The sequence below is a fragment of the Tamandua tetradactyla genome, chromosome 8 (assembly GCF_023851605.1).
Source record: "Tamandua tetradactyla isolate mTamTet1 chromosome 8, mTamTet1.pri, whole genome shotgun sequence".
NCBI classification, from domain to species: Eukaryota; Metazoa; Chordata; class Mammalia; order Pilosa; family Myrmecophagidae; genus Tamandua; species Tamandua tetradactyla.
Genome location: NC_135334.1, coordinates 61,664,168 through 61,682,555, shown reverse-complemented (window position 1 = coordinate 61,682,555; position 18,388 = coordinate 61,664,168). Strand labels below are relative to the sequence as shown.

At 37.3% G+C, this 18,388-nt stretch overlaps 1 protein-coding gene across 4 annotated transcripts in view; it reads right to left on the bottom strand.

Moving 5' to 3' along the window:
• RAB30 (RAB30, member RAS oncogene family) overlaps nt 1–18,388 on the bottom strand; it is a 105,057-nt gene that overhangs the window by 14,690 nt on the left and 71,979 nt on the right. For 3 of the 4 annotated variants that reach the window (XM_077113443.1, XM_077113444.1, XM_077113442.1), the window contains 2 exons: nt 17,265–17,365; nt 12,763–12,846 (listed from right to left, as the gene is read on the bottom strand). In XM_077113443.1, coding sequence (XP_076969558.1) covers nt 12,763–12,846; nt 17,265–17,357 — 177 coding nt within the window. In that variant the 5' untranslated portion in view covers nt 17,358–17,365. The remainder of the gene's footprint in view (nt 1–12,762; nt 12,847–17,264; nt 17,366–18,388) is intronic. The other variant, XM_077113445.1, reaches the window with a different exon arrangement.

Sequence of the window (18,388 nt, the reverse complement as noted above, 5' to 3'; positions counted from 1 at the left end):
TGTTGGCATTTCAGTCAGCAATCAGAAGGGGCAAATCCAACCTCACCACCTTTCTCAGTTCAAAATGCAAATGAATGTATTAACCCTACATTCATTTTGTTTTCATAGCATTTCACTGTTAATGAAAGCAGGAACAGTGCAATGATAGACAAAATCATTTTCCCCCAGCAATTTAAAGTTCTGCAACCACAGGCAAGTCACTTAATCTCTTTGGGCTTCAGTTGTTTCTTTATAACATGGGGTTAGTAATATGCAACATGCTGGAAGTTCACATTTTCTGAACTCATCTACCAGTTCTAAGACGGAATATCTGACAGTTCTAATAACAAAGAAATGGTAAAATACTGTCCACATCTCCTTCCTGAAATTTCTTGCACAGAGCAGAAGACTTCTGAAAGAGAATCATTCTCCAGAAAGACTGCTAGATGTATGACAAGTCAGAAGTCTAAGGCACCACATCAACCATAATAATCTTCTCTTCTAACCCCATATATTTTATAGTTCACAAGGTACATTCACCCCCATAAACATTACATCATTTCTTCAGGGAAGGCCTTTTGAACATTTCAGATTAGGTCAAGTTCCCCATTCAGCCCTCCCACCCACATACTCTCTCCTGTAATCCACCCAATAATTCTCCCTAACAGTATGTGACATGCTTGAAACAGTTATTTATTTGAAATAATTTGTTTAATAGCTATCTTCTCCACTAGACTGAAAGCTCGATAAGGAGGAAATCAGAGGCCATTTTATTCATAGTATCTCCTATGCCAAAGACAGTGATCGGCTAATAGTAGATGCTCAACTATTTATTCATGTTCTCATATAATCTCTACAACAATCAGTGAGGGAAGTGGTTTTATGCCTCCCTTTTATGAGGCTAATGAGAAACTGTCTCCCAACTGGTTATACACAAAACTGAAACTCAGAGCCCAGGTCTTTTCCTTCCCATTTGAAGACTCATTCCATATCCCTATGCTGCTTTTGCCACCAGAGGCTAATTTAAATGCTCATCTGCATCCAAAGAGAATGAATCAGTTGGTGTCACCCTCTGCTTATACTAGTTTAGCTAAAGAGACTGATGAGTGCTCAGCAGTCTCTGCCACAGATCAGCAGCACACAGCTGTCCTTTGCATTGATGCTGCAGCTGCTTTTTGATGATATACATGAAAATCTGTGTATGCTGAAGACGACCATAGAGATGTTATGGCTTTTTTCCTGGGACAAAAGCAATTTTTATTCTCTACCTCAAACCTAGGGACTTGATTTCCCTCTGCCAGGATGTGTCTTAAAACAACAGAATACTTTTAAAAGCCACACTGAGCCATCAAAAACACCTGTTATTAGATTTAGATACTGTCAATCATTTGAAATTGGTATGTGCTCATGACTGACACATCTTGAGAACAGCTTTGAGGGTTAAAACACTTTTCTAGGATAGTGATTTTATGGCTTTCTCAAGATGTATGCTGTTTTCTCATATGGGGCTAGCTGAATCTAGCCTTACAGATTATTCTTGAGGATAATCATATTCCACTCACTACCCTTATCACTCAACTTGGTTTACCATTTTCTCTGCAACTCTTTTACTTCTTTTCAGTATTTATAGGACATTAATACATCCAGGGTACTGTGGTAGGCATGAGGGGATGCAGAGATGAATAAAACATGATCCCTGATCTCAAACAACTCACAGTCTAGAGAGGACAAACACATAGTTAATTAACCATATTACAATATGAGGTGTTGTCCTATTAAAGAGGTATAAGCAGGAGACAGTGTCTCCTAACTCATCTCCTCGTGTTAGTTCCATGTGCATCTATAGGTTCTCAATATTGTAGCCATGGGCTTTCTAACTACTGTCACCTCCAGCATGGGGCTACATTGTTCATCTACTCTTCTTTGGATCACTACTTACATTTCTGTTGCCTCACTGTCAAAATAACGTATCACAATCAATGTCTGTCTCCGTACTAGACTGAGTTCTTTGAGGGCAAGGGCTGTCTCTTACTTAATGTTATACACCAATGCCTTCCTAACACAGTATATAGAACTTGGTAGTTTGAATAAATGGCTACCTGAATGAACAAAGGATCCCATAATCATAAAGAAATTAGTTCTGCTTAAAGATTAATAGGGTATTAAAGGAACTTTCATGAATAAAATGTTATTTGAGCTAGATAGTAAGTTCTTGAGGGCAAGGATGCTTTTCTTACACAGTGCTATACACAAAGCATCTAGTATAACACAGGATGGATGGATGATCAAATGAACAAATTTATGAATATAGGTTTGTAATTTCATGACATTCTTATCTAGGCAACACATACCTGATTAGAAAGAAATACAGCATATCTGCTATTTCTAGTATAATTAATCTCCTAAGGTTAAAATGCTTTAGACTGAGCTTAGAATTTTGCTTATTATCCGTTAATTTATAATAGACTAAAAAAAAATCAATGGATAAGAGAAAATTCTGTAAATCTTTTAGTTATATCTTCTATTCAGTGTTACTTTCTTAATACAGATCACACTAAGAGAAAGCCCTCTGGCACTGGCACAAACATACAGACCAACGGAATTGAATTGAGAGTTCAGAAATAAACCCTCATACCTTTGGCCAAATGATAGTCTCTTCAACAGATGGTGCTGGGAGACCTGGATAGTAATAGGCTTTTAAAAGATTTAAGGAGGATCCCTACCTAACATCTTATACAAAAATGAACTCAAAATGGATCAAAGTGCTCCTTTTATCTATGGTATGGGCAGATGAGTTAAAAATATGGATTAAAAATAAATAATAGGGGGAATAAATAAATTGAGTAGATTGAAATACTAGTGATCAATGAAAGGGAGTGGTAAGGGGTATAGAAAAAAATGGGGGAATAAAGGTTTAAAAAAATAGGGGGAACAAAGGTTAAAATAAATTGAGTGGATGGAAATACTAGTGGTCAGTGAGAGGGAGGGGCAAGAGGTATGGTATGTATGAATTTTTTCTTTTTTCTTTTTATTTCTTTTTCTGGAGTGATTTAAATGTTTTAAGAAATGATCATGGTGATGAATATACAACTATGTGATGATATTGTGAATCACTGATTATACACCAAGAATGGAATGTTCAATGTTAAGAATGTTCGTGTTTGTATGTTGTTTTGTTTTGTCAATAAATATATATATATGTATAAATGGATCAAAGACCTAAATATAAAGACTAAAAACTATAACATTTCTAGAAGAAAACACAGGAAGTCATCTTTAACACTTTATGTTAGGCAGTGGTTTCTTAAAAATATGAGGAACAAAAGAAAAAATAGATAAATGGAACTAGATCAAAACTAAAAACTTTTGTGCATCAAAGTTTATCTTTTTACTTTATCAAAAAAGTAAAAAGACAACCTACAAAAAAGGAAGAAAATATGTGGAAACCAAATATTTGATAAGAGTTCAACATCCAGAATTTACAAAGAACTTCTACAACTCAACAACAGAAAGACACATAACCCCAATCGAAATATGGGGAAAAGACTTGAATAGACATTTCTTCAAAGAAGATATACAAATGACCAAAAGCACATGAAAAAATGCCCAAAGTTATCATCTATCAGGAAAATGCAAATCAAACCCACGAATACCATTGCACAGCCACTAGAATGGCTACTATTAAAAAAAAGAAAAATAACAAATGCTGAAGAAAATGAGGAAAAATAGGAACACTTGTACTTTGTTGGTAGGAATGTAAAATGGTGTATTCATAAAATGGCATTTCCTCAGGAAGTTAAGTATACAGTTACAATGTTACCTGACAATCCCACTTCTAGGTATAACCTGAACGAATTGAAAGCAGGGACTTGACAGGAACTTGCACACCAATGAAGGCAAAGATTTGCACACCAATGTTCATAGTGGCATTATTCACAATTGGCAAAAGGTGAAAGCAACCCAAGTGTCCATCAACCAATGAATGGATAAACAAAATGTGGTACATACAATGAAATATTAGCCATAAAAAGGAGTACAGTTCTCATACATTCCACAACATGGATGAAGCTTAAAAGCATCAGGTTTAATGAAATAAGCCAAACACAAGGAACAAATACTCACTTATACGAAGAAAGCAAAATAAGCATATTCAGGAAGTTAGAACTAGAGTACAGGTTACCAGGGGGGAAGTAGGGGAGAGAAGTGGGAAGTTGATATTAAATTTGTATAGAGTTTCTCTTTAGGGTAACAGTGAAGTTTTGCAATGGATGATGGGGATGGAGGCACAACTTTGCATATGTAATCAACACCACTGAATTGCATATTCGAAAAGGAAAAAAGGTTGTTATTTATGTTACACCACACACACACACAGACACACACACACCTAGGAAACTATACAAAACAATGTATACAGTGCACTAAATCATAATTATCATAATATGGTTTCATGAATTGCAACATTAATGCAAAATGTTAATAATAGGTAAAACTGTGTATGTGAGAGGGGGGTGTATGGGACTATGTACTTCCTGCATGATGCTTCTGTAAACCTACAACTGTTCTAATAAAAAATAAATTAGGGGAAGGGCCGTTTCCTTAACTTTGCCTTTACTGATTTGGCAATGAGCCTTAATAACTACAAGAGCTTTCTAATACCAGTGACTCCTGCCTTCAATTGTGGGAGCCATCTTAGGGAGAATGACACTTGTAGGGGAGGCTGAGAAGGAATGGTGAGAAATCAGAATAGAGAACCAGGTTCTGGTCCTTGTCCTGCCACTCGCCAGTTGGCCAATCTTGCACAAACAATGGTGGATTCCCTTTTCCACTGACTTTATAGGGTTCTGAGAAAACCTGAAAACTACTAGCATAAGGACACTCAAACATCACCAAGAAAAAAATATTCAGTACCCATTAAAGAACAAGGATAGCAATAAGACAACTGGTTCCTTAGTGGAGACTGAACAGCTCTGCCCTTTTCTACTGGAGGATTAAATGGGTTACTTCTCATATGTCTGAGTGTTAATAAAGCCCTTGGATTAATGTGGATGAAGAGGGTAATTCTATATCTTGATTGTACATCAAGAAACAATTGCAGACAAATTGATTCAGACTGTATTTGGGAGATTAAAAACTCTCACTTTTGAGATCCAAAGAGATGAAAGGCCAGGAACTGTGCTGTGAATACAAAAATGGATGATATCAGGATTAGACGGCTTCACATGTGAATTCTACCAAACATTCCAGAAAGAATTAGTACCAACTCTCCTCAAACTCTTCAAAAAAATCGAAGTGGAGGGAAAGCGACCTAATTCATTCTATGAAGCCAACATCACCCTCATACCAAAACCAGGCAAAGATATTACAAAAAAAGAAAACTACAGACCAATCTCTCTAATGAATATAGATGCAAAAATCCTCAACAAAATTCTATCAAATCGAATCCAGCAACACATTAAAAGAATTATACATCATGACCAAGTAGGATTCATCCCAAGTATGCAAGGATGGTTCAACATAAGAAAATCAATTAATGTAATACACCATATCAACAAATCAAAGCAGAAAAATCACATGATCATCTCAATTGATGCAGAGAAGGCATTTGACAAGATTCAACATCCTTTCCTGTTGAAAACACTTCAAAGGATAGGAATACAAGGGAACTTCCTTAAAATGATAGAGGGAATATATGAAAAACCCACAGCTAATATCATCCTCAATGGGGAAAAATTGAAAACTTTCCCCCCTAAGATCAGGAACAAGACAAGGATGTCCATTATCACCACTATTATTCAACATCATGTTGGAGGTTCTAGCCAGAGCAATTAGATAAGAAAAAGAAATACAAGGCATCAAAATTGGAAAGGAAGAAGTAAAACTATCACTGTTTGCAGATGATATGATACTATACGTCGAAAACCTGGAAAAATCCACGACAAAACTACTAGAGCTAATAAATGTGTACAGCAAAGTAGCAGGTTACAAGATCAACATTCAAAAATCTGTAGAGTTTCTATACACTAGCAATGAACAAGCTGAGGGGGAAATCAAGAAACGAATTCCATTTACAATTGCAACTAAAAGAATAAAGTACTTAGGAATAAATTTAACTAAAGAGACAAAAGACCTATACAAAGAAAACTACAAAACACTGTTAAAAGAAATCACAGAAGACCTAAATAGATGGAAGGGCATACTGTGTTCATGGATTGGAAGACTAAATATAGTTAAGATGTCAATCCTACCTAAATTGATTTACAGATTCAATGCAATACCAATCAAAATCCCAACAACTTATTTTTCAGAAATAGAAAAACCAATAAGCAAATTTATCTGGAAGGGCAGGGTGCCCCGAATTGCTAAAAACATCTTGAGGAAAAAAAACGAAGCTGGAGGTCTCAAGCTGCCGGACTTTAAGGCATATTATGAAGCCACAGTGGTCAAAACAGCATGGTATTGGCATAAAGATAGATATATTGACCAATGGAATCGAATAGAGTGCTAGATATAGACCCTCTCATCTATGGACATTTGATCTTTGATAAGGCAGTCAAGCCAATTCACCTGGGACAGAACAGTCTCTTCAATAAATGGTGCCTAGAGAACTGGATATCCATATGCAAAAGAATGAAAGAGGACCCGTATCTCACACCCTATACAAAAGTTAACTCAAAATGGATCAAAGATCTAAACATTAGGTCTAAGACCATAAAACAGTTAGAGGAAAATGTAGGGAGATATCTTATGAAACTTACAATTGGAGGCAGTTTTATGGACCTTAAACCTAAAGCAAGAGCACTGAAGAAAGAAAGAAATAAATGGGAACTCCTCAAAATTAAACACTTTTGTGCATCAAAGAACTTCATCAAGAAAGTAGAAAGACAGCCTACATAATGGGAGACAATATTTGGAAACGGCATATCAGATAAAGGTCTAGTATCCAGAATTTATAAGGAGATTGTTCAACTCAACAACAAAAAGACAGCCAACACAATTACAAAATGGGAAAAAGACTTGAACAGACACCTCTCAGAAGAGGAAATACAAATGGCCAAAAGGCACATGAAGAGATGCTCAATGTCCCTGGCCATTAGAGAAATGCAAATCAAAACCACAATGAGATATCATCTCACACCCACCAGAATGGCCATTATCAACAAAACAAAAAATGACAAGTGCTGGAGAGGATGTGGAGAAAGAGGCACACTTATCCACTGTTGGTGGGAATGTCAAATGGTACAACCACTGTGGAAGGCAGTTTGGCGGTTCCTCAAAAAACTGAATATAGAATTGCCCTATGACCCAGCCATACCATTGCTAGGTATCTACTCAGAGGACTTAAGGGCAAAGACACAAACGGACATTTGCACACCAATGTTTATAGCAGCATTATTTACAATTGCAAAGAGATGGAAACAGCCAAAATGTCCATCAACAGACGAGTGGCTAAACAAACTGTGGTATATACATACGATGGAATATTATGCAGCTTTAAGACAGAATAAACTTATGAAGCATGTAATAACATGGATGGACCTAGAGAACATTATGCTGAGTGAGACTAGCCAAAAACTAAAGGACAAATACTGTATGGTCCCACTGATATGAACCAACATTAGAGAATAAACTTGGAATATGTCATTGGTAACAGAGACCATCAGGAGTTAGAAACAGGGTAAGATAAGGGGTAATTGGAGCTGAAGGGATACAGACTGTGCAACAGGACTAGATAAAAAAACTCAAAAATGGACAGCACAGTACTACCTAATTGTAATGTAATTATGTTAAAACACTGAATGAAGCTGCATCTGAGCTATAGCTTTTTTTGTTTGTTTGTTTTTATATATATTTTTTGTATTTTTTATTTTTTTTTCTCTATATTATCATTTTATTTCTTTTTCTGTTGCCTTGCTATTTCTTTTTCTAAGTCGATGCAAATGTACTAAGAAATGATGATCATACATCTATGTAATGATATTAAGAATTACTGATTGCATATGTAGAATGGAATGATTTCTAAAAAAAAAAAAAAAAAAAATGGATGATATGTCCCTTGCTCTCAAAAGCATGTAGTTTGGTGGTAGAATCAGATTTATAAAAAGATGGATTTCATCAGAGTGTAATAAGCACTTAAAAATTGAGGTTACACCCCACAAAGGATAGGTCAAGTCTACTTAAAATTTAGGCCTAAGAGTCTCCCCCAAGAGAGCCTCTTTTGTTGCTCAGATGTGGCCTCTCTCTCCAGCCAACACAACAAGCAATCTCACCACCCTCCCCCTGTCTACGTGAGACATGACTCCCAGGGGTGTGGACCTTCCTGGCAACGTGGGACAGAAATCCTAGAATGAGCTGAGACTCAACATCAAGGGATTGAGATAATCTTCTCGACCAAAAGGGGCAAGAGTGAAATGAGACAAAAAGTCAATGATTCCAAACAGAGTCGAGAGGTTATCCTGGAGGTTATTCTTATGCATTAAGTAGATATCACCTTGTTATCCAAGATGTAATGGAGAGGCTGGAGGGAACTGCCTGAAAATGTAGAGCTGTGTTCCAGTAGCCATGTTTCTTGAGGATGACTGAATAATGATATAGCTTTCACAATGTGACTGTGTGATTGTGAAAACCTTGTGTCTCATGCTCCTTTTATCTACCTTGTCAACAGACAAGTAGAACATATGGAATAAAAATAAATAATAGGGGGAACAAATGTTAAAATAGATTTAGTTTGAAATGCTAGTGATCAGTGAAAGGGAGGGGTAAGGGGTATGGTATGTATAATCTTTTTTTGTCTGTTTTTGTTTTATTTCTTTTTCTGTTGTCTTTTTATTTCTTTTTCTGAATTGATGCAAATGTTCTAAGAAATGATGAATATGCAACTAAGTGATATTGTGAATTAGTGATTATATATGTTAATGTTTTAGTTCGTTTGTTAAATTTTTTTAATTAATAAATAAATTTTTTAAAAAAAGAATGTTTGCCACCCACTGGCTTTGCTACCCAACTTAAAAATATATTTGTTCCCTGTTTCTACTACAAATAAACAGTTAAAATGGAAAAAAAAATTGAGGTTACAGTATGCAGAAAAAAGAATGTAATTCTGGGGATTTGGGAAAGAAAAAATAAGCCTATTTCTTTAAGATAGGAAATATTTCTTATTTACCCTTATTCATATCTAGTTAGACACTAACAAATTCTAATCAAACCAATGAACTGACATACAAATACTTATATGAATGGGAAATCCAAACATCTGGAACTAAAATGCCTGAACAGTTGCTATCTTTATTCAACTTCTTGGGTCAGCAGCCACTTCCCTTCTGTTAGAACGACAGAAAGTTACAAAAGGCTCTTCTTATTAATGCCTCTTCAGTACACACTCCTATCTCCTCCTACATCCACACCTTAGCTCTTTCTCCCCACCCCAATGCACTATTTTTCTGAGCTTTCTACAGTTGGCATTTAAGTGGATTTCACACCCAGCTTTTGTCTTCCAGCACCTCCCAGTTCTCCATTCACCATTGTATTTGGTATGGATGTCTCTACCTTAAGGAACTATTTTGAAGAGTCAGAACTGAAGGAGATATTGAGAGGGCTCTCTGTTCTCCAATCAGGAGCCTCATCCTAAATTCTTCTCTGTGATGAAGAGCATTTACTTGGTCATCTCCATGGCACTGCCAGGAAGGAGTGCAGGTACATATTGGAGAGAGATGCAAATGGCATGGACTCAAACTTGGAATGCTGAGGTTGGCATCTAGCTGGAATTTGGATCCTGTCATTTTTATTGTGTTGCTGTGCCAGAGTCATTACTGCTTTCTATGGGACTTAGAGAGCTCTGAAATGTCTAACAGTGGAGTTTCGATAACTCTGAGGGGCAGGTAAAGCATGGTGCCAAAGATCAGTATCTTTACCTTCTCTTCATGTAATTTAGTCTCTCTTCTTTCTTTCTTTCTTTCCATCAGCTTCCTTCTTTCCTTCCTCCAAAGTGACAGCCCTATTATGCCTTCATTTCCACCTTCTCTCATGATAGAGGAAAATTGACAGAGGTGGGGCAGTGTGGGGTACTGGCTGGAAAAACTGATTAAATTCCTAGCTTCCTCACTTCCTAAATATGTAACCAAGGATGTTAGTTACTTAACCTCTCTAAAAAGTGTAAAATGAGAATACCACTACCTCACAGGGTTTATAGTAAGCAATGGGTTAAACATGATAGCACATGCATTCAACACTCTCTCTTTTCCCATTAATGGATATACCATACTTCCATCTAGAAGCCATAAGTGGCAGAAGATCATGGAGCCTTTCCTGTATGTCTCATTTAATCTTTCTCCCTTGTGAGGGGTAGAGGTGTGATGGCAGGCAGGATAATTCTAGTAAATAACTAGTTATGACCAAATGACCCATAATGAAATTCAGTAATCAGTAGACCCTTTCATGAGGCAGCACCATTTGTTGAACCCAACTCAGGAGTTCCAAAAAGAAATTTCCATTTGGCAAGGCAAAATAAGCCAGAAACAAAAGAACAACAATGGTATGGTATCCTTTAGAAAATGCTTACTAGAAAACAGGGGCCTAGATTGTAAGCTTTCGTAGCAGACACATTTAGTCCAGAGTGGTAATTATTATTCCTGGATTTCGAGAGGCTGTTATATATTATACATACATACACACACACACACACACACACACACATATATATATATATATATAGAGAGAGAGAGAGAGAGAGAGAGAGATGAAAATGAAGCCAATCAGGTTGGGGTTAAAGTAATTCAGAACACAGGGGTAAGGAAGACAATGTCTATATTTTAGAACTACATATATTCTTTGAGACCAAAGAAAGAAAGGTTTATTTGGTCAGGAACCAAAATTTTCTGTAGCACATAATCTAACTCAACCTATATGTATAGCTCATTTGAACAACTGAAATACAGGGATCCCAGAATAAGAAAGAGATCCTTTAATCCTGTATAGCCTAATGTAATGCCTGGATACATCCTAGAGTATATTAATCAGATAATCAAAAAGTATTAGCAAAGTCCCTTGATGGATGAGAGGAAAAACATGGAACTATTAAACTTCACCATCAGGAAATCCCCTTATACTGTGTCAAACTTTAGGAACACCCAAATCTATAGAATGCCTTTGATCTTGATGCTTACTCTTTTGAAGCTTATGTAGGTAGTGGAGAAGCTTAGACTACCTATAGGTATGCCTAAGAGTTACTTCTGGAGGACCTCTTTTGTTGCTCAAATGTGGCCTTGCTCTCTCTAAACCCAACTCTACAAGTGAAATCGTTGCCCTCCCCCCATGTGGAATGTGACATCTATGGGTGAAAGTTTCCCTGGCAACATGGGAGATGATGTCCAGGGATGAATCCAGACCTGGCATTATGGGGTCAACAATTCCACCCTGACCAAAAGGGGTAAAAGAAGTGTAACTAATAAAGTATCAGTGGCAGAGAGAGTTCAAACAGAGTCAAGAGGCTACTCTGGAGTTTGCTCTTATGCAAGCTTCAGGTAGACATTGTTACCTATCATAACCTGCTAAACCCCAATCAGGACCATTCCAGCCAATCCTAAAGAACACCTAGGGCAATATATAAGATTCCACAAGGGTTCCATGCACTAGTGTAACTTTCCAGAAACCTACAACATCCAGATGGGTCCCTGGATCATATTAAGTCCTGAAACTTAGAGAGCCCAGCCTCTCCAGAACATCAGATAGTTCCATCTCCCTAGCCCATATTAGTGACAGACTCTTCCAATATGAAAACGTTAGAATGGTCATAGCCCAAACACCCCTAAAGAGACGGATAGAAAGATCAAAGGTGATGGTGGGGTTACACAAAGAAGATAGGATTTAACAAACAAATACGATTGCTGAATCATTAAATTGATATTTCTTTTAGTCTCCAGTATCTTAGAGCAGCTAGAAGTAAAAACCTAAAATTAAGGAATTGTAACCCATGTCAAACTCTGAAATATGTTCTATAACTTACTTCAGTGCTGTGCTTTGAAATTTATTGATTTTTTTGTATATATGTTATTTTTCACAAAAAAGAAGGAAAAAAAGTCAATTGTGGTGATAAAAAAAATTGTTAAGCTTTCTAGCCTCCTATATTCTGGAGCAGCTAGAAGGAAAAGTCTGAGAGGATCATATCATAGCCCATGAGAAACTCTGGGATCTGTCCTGTAACTACTTGTTGAAGAGTGCTTTGAAAACTATTACTTTTTTATTTCTTTGCTTTGTATATATGTTATACTATACAATAAAAAGTTTTTAAAAAAGAAGTTAACTTTGTTAGCAACATGTGCATGCACTCTCTTGGCTCTGTGCCTTATTTGGTCTATAATCACTATAATACCCTGCTTCCCCTTCTGATTACTGCGGATTGCTGTCAGATGGAGCTCTGAATCAACCACTTTCAGAGCAACTAGACTTGTCTCCTGTATGTAAGTCCCCTAATAAAGGTCATGTCTCAATCAAAAAAAAAGAAATTTCTTCCTTATCTTTGCGTCTCCTCTGACGTGTCAGGGGACAGCAAACTAGTTTTAGCCCTTCTCTTTGCTGTCTTCCAATCTGTAAATTCGTAATCCACTATCCTTCCTGCCCCCATTAATGGACTAGAAAGACCCTGTTTGGAAATAAGATTACTTGCCTGAGCATATTATTTTCAACGTTGGTTTCAATGAGGAGACTTAATAAACGTTATGAAAACACTATTTCCCCTAAACTTTCACATAGCACAGTGAAAGTCTTATTAAACATTTAGCATCTTACCTTTACTTTTTCACCATTAATCTCCACAGTTTTAATCATAAAATCAACTCCAATTGTGGCTCCTTGACCTGGGGGGAAAAGACCCTAAAGAAGAAATAATGGAAAATAACAATTAAGCAAATCTTGCAATGAAATGAAATCCCATCTCCCCACCCCACCTCCCTCTACCACCTACACCTGGCTCCTTCCTTCTACTGAGCTAAACTGGTAGAAAAGAGAACTCTGGCTAATATCATGAAAGCGCTATTTAATTTAATTTTGTATGTATGTTTTAAGGGAGAAAAAGAAGGGAAAAATTGGAGAGAGAATTGAAAAGGGTAAAAAGAAAAAGGAAGGGGAGCAAACAAAGGGAAAGGGAGAAAGAAGGTGACAAGAGAGAAATGGGAAAGGAGACAGAGGACCCAATTTCAAAGAATGAAACAGAAAAATCAGACAGGATAAGACTGAGGAACAGGGAACCACAGGGATGAGATTATTAGGAATAGAAGTAAAATACATTGTTGCTCATAAAGCAAGCTTAAAACCAAGTACTGGTCTGGGGTATGGATAGCAATGAGGGTAAACAACCAACATGAAAAAAGAAACAAGGATTCAGCATCATGAAAAACATGAACAAGACAAGGAAGCCTTTGATTTCTCCTCTGCCGTGAAGGTAATAACGATTTTCCTCACTGCAACAAACAACACAAAAAAATTATGTGAGCTCAGGGCCAATGATACTGGCAGATAATTTGAGAAAATTAAGTTATTCATGGAAACAGTATGGTAGAAATAGCACTAAATCAGGAGGCAGTAGCTACTGTGTGACCTCAGGCAAATTAGTCCCTTCCTCTGGGCCTCAAAGTTATGCTCTGTTAAACTGGGAGGAGGTACTGTTTACAACAGACTAAGGCAATGAAAACAGGTAGTACCCTTCAAATATAAAGTTCTCAAATTCAGTGAGTATGAGGCTGCAGTAAACATTTCAAAACCAGAAAAGCTTTACCTCACACAGGAAGCTTAACCAGAAAAGCAGGATTTTAGCGAAATTATATGCATAATGTAATTCAGTATTACACAATATTTCCTCTAAGCTGGGGGAGGGAGCAGAGAGGTAGGAAGGAATTCTACCAAGAAAAAAAGCCCTTTACCTAGTCTCCCTTCCCTTTTCCCTTGCATTCCAGAATTTCCAAAAATTAAAATAAAATGGACTTTATTAGCTCTGGCAGCTAAAATCGGATATTGTTAAAGTCCATTTCCCCAAAATGAGAATTCTTTAATTAAAGGCTGAACTTAAAAGACTGAGCTTCAAACCAACAGAAAATGTTCCACTTCATGCCTGCAAAAGATGTAATGTAAACATTCATAATTTTACTTACAAATATTGAATCAATTTCCTTCTATTTTGGCTTAGCTCAATCATATGCCTGCCAAATTTCAAGTTTATACCTCCAGCTGTTTTGCAGCCTAACAAATGCCAAAATATAAAACCCTTCCCATGTTTCCATCGTCATTTTGTTTCTCAAAAACAGCTGAATTCAATTCACTTTAACTGTCTACTAAATAACAAAAACAAACACAATTCTGTCTATGAAGCAAGAACTTTGGGGGGATTGAGAGGCTAGGAAGAATAAGAAGTGGAAAGAAAAGACAAATAAGAATGAGATGGTCTGCATTTTCACCTCAATTAAACAGGGTTTACTTGCTTCTGATGCTCCTTTTATCTACAATATGGACAGATGAGTAAAACATATGGATTAAAAATAAATAGATAATTGGGGGAACAAATTTTAAAATAAATTTAGTAGACTGAAATGCTAGTGATCAATGAAAGGGAGTGGTAAGGGGTATAGAAAAAAATAGCGGAAACAAAGGCTAAAGTATATTGGGTAGATAGAATTATGAACAGTCAATGAGAGGGAGGGGTAAAGGGTATGATATGTCTGAGTGTTTTTCTTTTTTCTTTTTATTTCTTTTTCTGAATTGATGTAAATGTTCTAAGAAATGATCATGGTGATGAATGTACAACTATGTGGTGACGTTGTGTGTTATTGATTATATACCAAGAATGGAATGATCAAATGGTAAGAATGTTCGTGTTTCCATAAGTACATGGAACCTTGAGTAGGACATGAGATTTTGTTGGTTTGTCCAGAGTGATGCCCCGATAAATCCCAGAATGATTTAAACAGTGAATAAAAAAGTATTTGCAAAGTCCCCTTCGGGGAATGGTGAGAACGGGGGAAAATTCAACTTCCCCAAGTTGAATTCTTGATATTCTCACAAGCAGTGTGGACAACCAAAGATATAGGCTGAGCCCCCCATCTTGGGGTTTGTTCATATGAAACTTAACCCCACAAAGGATAGGTCAAGCCTAAGAGTCACCCCCAAGAGAACCTCCTTCATTGCTCAGATGTGGTCACTCTCTCCAGCCAACACAACAAGCAAACTCACCACCCTCCCCTTGTCTACATGGGACATGACTCCCAGGGGTGTGGACCTTCCTGGCAACATGGGACAGAAATCCTGGAATGAGCTGAGACTCAGCATCAGGGGATTGAGAAAACCTTCTTGACCAAAAGGGGGAAGAGTGAAATGAGACAAAATAAAGTGTCAATGGCTGAGAGATTCCAAACAGAGTCGAGAGGTTATCCTGGAGGTTATTCTTATGCATTAAAAAGATATCACCTTGTTAACCAAGATGTAATGGAGAGACTGGAGGGAACTGCCTGAAAATGTGGAGCAGTGTTCCAGTAGCCATGTTTCTTGAAGATGATTGTATAATGATGAAGCTTTCACAATATGACTGTGTGATTGTGAAAACATTGTGTCTGATGCTCCTTTTACCTACCTTATGGACAGACAAGTAAAAGATTAAAGATGACTAATGGGGGAACAAATGTTAAAATAAATTTAGATTGGAATGCTGGTGATCAGTGAGGGGGAGGGGGAGGGGTATGGTATATATGAATCTTTTTCTGTTTTCTTTTTATGTCTTTTTCTGAATGGATGCAAATATTCCAAGAAATGATCATAATGATGAATATGCAACTATGTGATGATATTGTGAATTACTGATAATATATGTAGAACGGAATGATCAAAAGTTAAGAATGTTTGCATTTGTTTGGTGTTTTTTGGTATTTAAAAAAATTTAATTAATAAAAAAAGAATGTTCATGTTTGTTATATTTAAAAAAATTTTTTTTTAATTACAGGGTTTATGCTTTAAAGAAAAGACCAAATTTTTATGATTAGAGGTTAGAACACATAGAAGAAAAAAATTATCAGGCTGAAAACCAGGAGACCTGGGTTCTGGTCCTAGCCCTGCCACTAACATGATGTGAGATCCTAAGCAAGTCATTCAGTCTCTCTAGACCTGAGCTTTTCATCTGTAAAGTGAAAGGAGTAGATTAAATAATCTCTAAGGGATCTTAGAGAAACTTTTGATAAAGGAACTGAAAGCTTCTCTACATCTCTGCAGTCTTGTCCTCCTGCCAAAAAACAGAAAAGATTACTGATAGTAGATGGAAGTAAATCAATTGGAGTTTCCGTGGTGGTTGACTGAGCCCAGGTTTCTTAGATTTTTACTTTCAATCTCACTAGGCCAAGGCTTAGTCAAAAAGCACAGGTTCTATTCTGTGTTCATTTATCATGGGAAAAATCCTGACATTTCCAAAAGTGACTCTCTGTCCTAAAGCTGTTTGTGTTATACAATTTGCCTCTCCAGTTTTCCACAGAACCACAGGCTATCAGAGCTGGAAGGGGCCTTGGATTTTATCAGGCCCCTTATGTGCTGCAGGGAGGAAAAGGGCCCTAGAAAGAAGGGGTGATTTATCCAGGCTCACCGGGCAAGCCAGAGCCAAGACCAAAGTCCAGGTCCTGACTCTCAAGCACCAGGCTGCCCTTTGCCTTAGATAGAAGAACGAGTCACAACTTGAAAATGCAAGATGCACGCATGATAATCTCAACAAGGCCACCCTTCCTAGTTTTCAGGGGAAGACAATGAAAAATGTCAAAGTCAGAATGATTTATCTCGATAAAAACAGGTATATGATCTCTGACAATGATCCTCAAAAGGATCAAGTGTATTTAGATCACATGATAAAAGACCTAACACAGAGGAAACATTCAATCCAGTTCAGAAAATTCTTCACTGTTCCCATTTCATTCAATTTATTAGATTTAGAAAATCAGCATGTGTTTCTAAACCAAAAAGATTCACTCATTTTCCTAAGAGGAGGAGAGGAGGCATAGGCAGGGTGATAGATTCAATTTGGTGTCCTGATCCCATTGTCACCAGCTTTGGATTAGTGTTAACTAACAATCTATTTTTGATATTGCACACTGAAAGCAAAACCACTTGCCCATTTCATTAAAGGAAGCAATAAGAGGTACCCAGGTCGCATAAAACCTCTAAAAGGGTGAGGTAAAGACTTTGTAGCCAAGAGGCTGGCACTGGGACCAGTTTCCCCTAAGCCCACAGGCTAAAAAAAGAAACCCCAGGCTTCTGAGTTCCCTTACCTGAGTGAATCGTCGGACTAGACACGTCTTCCCCACACCAGCATTGCCAATTAAAACAATTTTGAACAGGAAATCATAATCTTCCATACTCATTTACACAGCTGTAAGGCAAACATAGGCTAGAGTGAGACAAACCCAGTCAGACTTGTCCACAGATTTCAAGATGCACCAGCCTCATCTATTTGGGAATAACAGGTCTGGCGCATTTGAAGAGCAATTTAGTGCTCTCCTCTGGTGACCCTGCCAGCAAAAGAGAAACACAGGTATTTGGTCACATGTGGATTTTAGTTACTACTTCACCCTACGCAGATGTCCTGTCACCTAGTAACCTTTAGTCTTCCAAGTAGTCAGGTCACAAGTTCCTCATATGATCAGATCTGTTTTCTTTAGCATAGAAAGGAGATACAAATCTATGTGCAGATGAGTTGGGGTCACAAAGAATGAGACAAAAGTGAGCACAAAGCTTAAAGGTAGCTTAGGTGCCATGTATGCCTCTGTGAAGGAGTGCTAGTGACTGGGAGACTGATTCAAGGAGAAGGACCTAAGAAGGGCTCTTTCAGTGTCCCATAAAATCTGGAGGTCTTGGGATCTTACCAGTAAGATTGATAGCCATCTTCCTTTTCTACCACCATCCCATTCCCCGTACACACCCTGCCAATCACACTAATCCTATAGCGCGTCTGATGGTGCCTGTCTTTTCATTCTCTAAATTGTGACATATGACATTTCCTCTGCCTAGAATGCCCACCCCACGCCCCGACTTCTGCATCATGAAGTACTCAGTGCCCAAAGCAAGCATCTCTTTCTCTCTGAATCTTTCCCTGATCTTCCCCAAATAAAGTCAAACCCGATCTCCTTTGTGTTTTCACCATTCCTCTGTCCTAAAACTTCACTTGCTATAAATGATTATTTGTTCAGATGTCTATCTACCTCAATCTTGAAGAAAAGAACTGTCTTTCAACACTTTTCTTAGCCTGTGGGACAGAGTCCACTTAGTAAACATCTACTCTACAGAGTGATTTAATTAATTATTGGATATATGGCTTAAGTGTAGGCCTTAGTTTCTCCAACTGGACTAAAAACATAATACCTGCTCTTCTATATCAGAGTACTATTATGAAGAT